Source organism: Haliotis asinina, chromosome 7 (assembly GCF_037392515.1).
Source record: "Haliotis asinina isolate JCU_RB_2024 chromosome 7, JCU_Hal_asi_v2, whole genome shotgun sequence".
Lineage (NCBI taxonomy): Eukaryota > Metazoa > Mollusca > Gastropoda > Lepetellida > Haliotidae > Haliotis > Haliotis asinina.
This window is the reverse complement of record NC_090286.1, coordinates 7,304,369-7,309,184: the sequence shown is the minus strand read 5'-3', so window position 1 is coordinate 7,309,184 and position 4,816 is coordinate 7,304,369. Positions and strand designations below refer to the sequence as shown.

Genomic DNA, 4,816 nt, shown 5'->3' with positions numbered 1-4,816 from the left:
ATATCTCCTTACCACAAATTGTTCTGTAAGAGAAATTTCACCATTCTGCAATTACCATTTTTAGATCTATTTTTTAGATTTATTTTTCGAGACGTCGAGTCGTTCGATCGATCATGTTCCCTTTATAGCAATTATTTAATTTGAATTCCCATGTCTTCGACTGCTGCAATTATTTTCTCGTTAACTCAAATTGTTTCTAAAATTCGAAATTACAAGAAAATAATTCAAGGTCAAGTGTGCTTCAAAATGAGGTAAGTTGATACACCCGACCTTATCACCCTCACTGCATAGCTTGATCATGTTGAACACCAGTGCTTGTCACCGTCCATCAGACCATGTGGTTAATCGTAAACCTTCTTTGTCTTTCGTAGCCTGATACATTTTGTGGCTAGTTCCTTATTTCTGGAGGGTTTGAGGTGCCATACTAAATACTGGACAAAACCTTTACTGGTGCTGGCAGATCCTAAAAGTTTCGGACTTTTCTAGCATTTGGTTTTGACTCTCTAGGAGACGTCTCTTTCACTGTCCGGGCTGGACACGTGAAGATCCGGGGTAGAATAGGAATTCAGCAACCCATGCTTGCCACAAAGGCGACTATGCTTGCCGTACGAGGCGACTAACGGGATCGGGGGTGTCAGTCTCGCTAACTTGGTTAACACATGTCATCGGTTCCCAGTTGCGTAGATCGATGCTCATGATGTTGATCATGGGATTGTCTTGTCTTGGCCACACACTCTGGTGTAAGTGTAATGTTGCCAAACGCTAAGTTAAACAACAAACGAACATCACTGCTTGTTCTACTAGCACTATCACTCGCAAATCCAATACCAACTGACCGAAAACTAATACATACGTGATGCCACAGAACAATGAGTTTTCTTCAGATGTTTTCAGATTTTCAATTAAAACGTACATGTCCTCCCGCATCATTGAAGCCGTAGAAATCGATTAAACTCATTATTAAAACATTATTTAAATTGAGACCTAATGTCCCATGAAGTCATAACGCTAACGCTAACGGCTAATCACACTGTAATCAACACGCTTTATTCTAGGTTGATAAGTATGAACTGGGCATGCTTGAGCAATAGGGCGTTGTCAGAAATTAAAGTCACAGAATCCCACGAAACAAATTAATACTTACAATGACATTAGAAACCAGTTTAAAGTCAGTTTAGCAAAAACAAATACGTGAGTATCATCCTCTGTCTACCGCCATGCAAACCATTTATCATGATTAAATGAACATCCACACAGTATGCCAGTCTTTGTTATGCCTCCACGATGCAAAACCCCAGAACAATTATCAAAGTCATTTACTGCCGTTAGTGATCCTCTGTCGACCTCCACTTTCCACGCCAAACGAATCTTACACAATCTCTGTTCACCTCCAGCCACCACGCTGCAAGTCTCAACCCAGTGTCAACCATGGGTGTACTCCCTGGGTTATTTCACAGAACCAGCTTCAGGATATCAAGCAAGACGTAGCTATGTGCTTCTGACTGATGCCACGGAAGAATCAAGACACTTGATGCTATCACTATTTGGAAGTCATAAACACATGCCTATAGTGGCGGAATACACTCATGGCTCTGCTTCAGAGAGATACTTCTTAAGAACATGGACACTATTTTATCGGTCTAACTTATGGCTGTTTGGCGTTACGCCGCTTTTAGAGAACACCAGACACTGGGTTAACACACTGTACCCATGTGGGGATTCGAACCCGGGTCTTCGGCGTGACGAGCCAACGCTTTAACCACTAGGCTACCCCACCACCCCCTCTAACTTATGGAATGCAATATTTGTTTCAATTGGGTTTTATCAATTTAAGCCAAAGACGAACCATTCCGTTTCTTCCCCGAAAACACATATTACAGACTCGAAGGGAAATTGAGAAACAGGAGTACAGTTTGAGACGGGAACGAATCAAATGGCGCCAGAGCAGCCGTGGCTGAAATGACCTTCCCACTCACAATGACTTATGGCTAGGCTTAAGATAACCATGTTTGTTCTTCAAGTTGCCTCTGAGACATGTAATCTTGCTTTAAAAACTTAAGTATTTCTTCAAAGAAAATGTCAGTTTTGATGTTTTCTTTGTTTCATGTTGATTCAGAAAACAAGGACACTGACCTAGAATATAATTGTTCCCGGCAAGTCCTTCTTTCATTGATCTAAAAGTCCTTGAAAGAATTCGATGAAGTTTCTAGTTTGAAGAGAAGTTGATGTGACATAGGTTTCACACAGTGAAATATGGAATTCAAGAAGGGACATTGTCGCGTTGTTGCCCTCTCAAAAACAAACAAAATGAGGTAAACATTAACCAGTCCGAGACATTTAGCCAATTTCTCGCATTGTCGCGTCGCGTTATAGTCAACGCGACAATGTCCCTTCTCGGATTCCATAGTTAAAATGTATTTTCTCTTATAGAGAGCTATGGATGTGCAGGTTTCCGTGCACGCATACTCTTCCGAACAGCAACTTACAATTAGTATTGAATATTGTCTGACGTTATTTCACATTACAGTGCGAGCCCAGCGAGAAACCTACCTAATCTAATTGTCCTGTGTATGCATTTTAAACTCTCTTTATCAGCTCCCTGAGGAGTATACCTCATCAGATGCCTTATCCGTGTATTGCGTGTTCATGTCACCAAACCCTCTCACAGTTTCTCACCTTGATTGTTCTTTTTTAACAATAGTGACAATACAGGGTGTTTCCAATTTGTGTAACCGTCTTTTTTCATGTGAGCGTTTGTTTTTCAGAGTCTGTATTCAACTGAATATTTCAATTAATTTGGAAACAATCAATGTGAAGAATATACTCCATGTGAAAATGCACGACATGTGTACTCTTTCGAGACGCATGGCTGGCATCGAATGGTTGACTGATAGTGATCAGATGAGCTTCTACTGAATTCTTTATGATATCGTATAAAGGAAGTATATTTGTTGCGTCCATTCCATGCGTGCATGGACAAGACAATGGCAAGTGGATCATTATTGCAGGTTATTGATATCCGCAGTGGGTTTTGGCAGCAGAGTTTGTCAGTGGTCGTTTATGTATAATTCAGTGGCGAATGATGCATTCATCTTATGACTTTTTACGGAGACAAAAAAGTGATTTTTGTGTTGAGGAGCTGAGGGTTGGTTGAGACCTTCCCATTCCTGCTCATCTATCTTGTAATCACAACCAATCAATATCAACCTTCTCTCTTCAACCATGTCAGTAAACACCAACTTATCTATTGTATAAACTCATCCAACATTTTGTTTTAATCACTATCATTCTGTACAGCCACCTACTCTGCTCACATCACTCACAAGCAATCCAGTGTACGTCAGCCTTGTCAACTGTACGTACACACTTGCAGCTTTGTATATATTCTCCATGTTACAACTCCATACATCACTTCCTTGATAACGGTGTTACTTCCCACACTGAAACGTCACATCCATTGCAATAAAGACGTTGACTAGCAATAGACCTTCTTTCCTTCATCTATGTACCTTCTAAAATGCCGTTCAAAGAAGAAATCTTCAGTACAGCACTGGATGTCACCGACCAGTATTGGATGTCACCGACCAGTACTGGATGTCACCGACCAGTACTGGATGTCACCGACCAGTACTGGATGTCACCGACCAGTATTGGATGTCACCGACCAGTACTGGATGTCACCGACCAGTACTGGATGTCACCGACCAGTACTGGATGTCACCGACCAGTACTGGGTGTCATCGACCAGTACTGGATGTCACCGACCAGTACTGGGTGTCACCGACCAGTACTGGATGTCATCGTCCAGTACTGGGTGTCACCGACCAGTACTGGATGTCACCGACCAGTACTGGATGTCACCGACCTGTACTGGGTGTCACCGACCAGTACTGGGTGTCACCGACCAGTACTGGATGTCACCGACCTGTACTGGATGTCACCGACCTGTACTGGGTGTCACCGACCTGTACTGGATGTCACCGACCAGTACTGGATGTCACCGACCAGTACTGGGTGTCACCGACCAGTACTGGATGTCACCGACCTGTACTGGGTGTCACCGACCAGTACTGGATGTCACCGACCTGTACTGGATGTCACCGACCAGTACTGGGTGTCACCGACCAGTACTAGATGTCACCGACCAGTACTGGATGTCACCGACCTGTACTGGATGTCACCGACCAGTACTGGGTGTCACCGACCAGTACTGGATGTCACCGACCAGTACTAGATGTTACCGACCAGTACTGGGTGTCACCGACCAGTACTGGATGTCACCGACCAGTACTGGATGTCACCGACCAGTACTGGATGTCACCGACCAGTACTGGATGTCACCGACCTGTACTGGATGTCACCGACCAGTACTGGGTGTCACCGACCAGTACTGGATGTCACCGACCAGTACTAGATGTCACCGACCAGTACTGGATGTCACCGACCATCTTCTGATGCCTGGGGACCATCAACGTATTTTCCATTACAGAATGTAATTGAATATTGTTTCTGTCACTTCTAAATGGCAGTCCTTCATGGGTCTATTTCACACCACCCTCGTATTGAGTAGGAAGACAATGGATACCACCTTCCACACCTCTTCTCCCACCGAACCTTCCATCGATCTGGTGATGATTACACAGCAGATCACTGTTAGCATCGGCCTTCTGTATCTTGATTTATCTACTAAAGCATTATCCCAATTGTAAAATCTCGTTAACAACTTGGAGATGAGGCCTCTTCATCAACAGACACCGAAGTGAGGGTATGAACAAGCATTGAATCGATATATTGATGTATAAAATTACTTGTTGCT

The 4,816-nt window shown here is 43.4% G+C and overlaps 1 protein-coding gene across 1 annotated transcript; it reads left to right on the top strand.

Annotated features, from left to right (window-relative positions):
- The first annotated feature begins 3,517 nt into the window (after positions 1-3,517).
- Positions 3,518-4,234, top strand: LOC137291242 (uncharacterized). Its single transcript, XM_067822538.1, has one exon. The coding sequence runs from the start codon at positions 3,518-3,520 to the stop codon at positions 4,232-4,234; it is 717 nt and encodes a 238-aa protein (XP_067678639.1).
- The last annotated feature ends 582 nt before the right edge of the window (positions 4,235-4,816 follow it).

Bases quoted from the DNA above. Each gene is read 5' to 3' on its own strand.
- LOC137291242 (XM_067822538.1), top strand. From the start codon at position 3,518: ATGCCGTTCAAAGAAGAAATCTTCAGTACAGCACTGGATGTCACCGAC.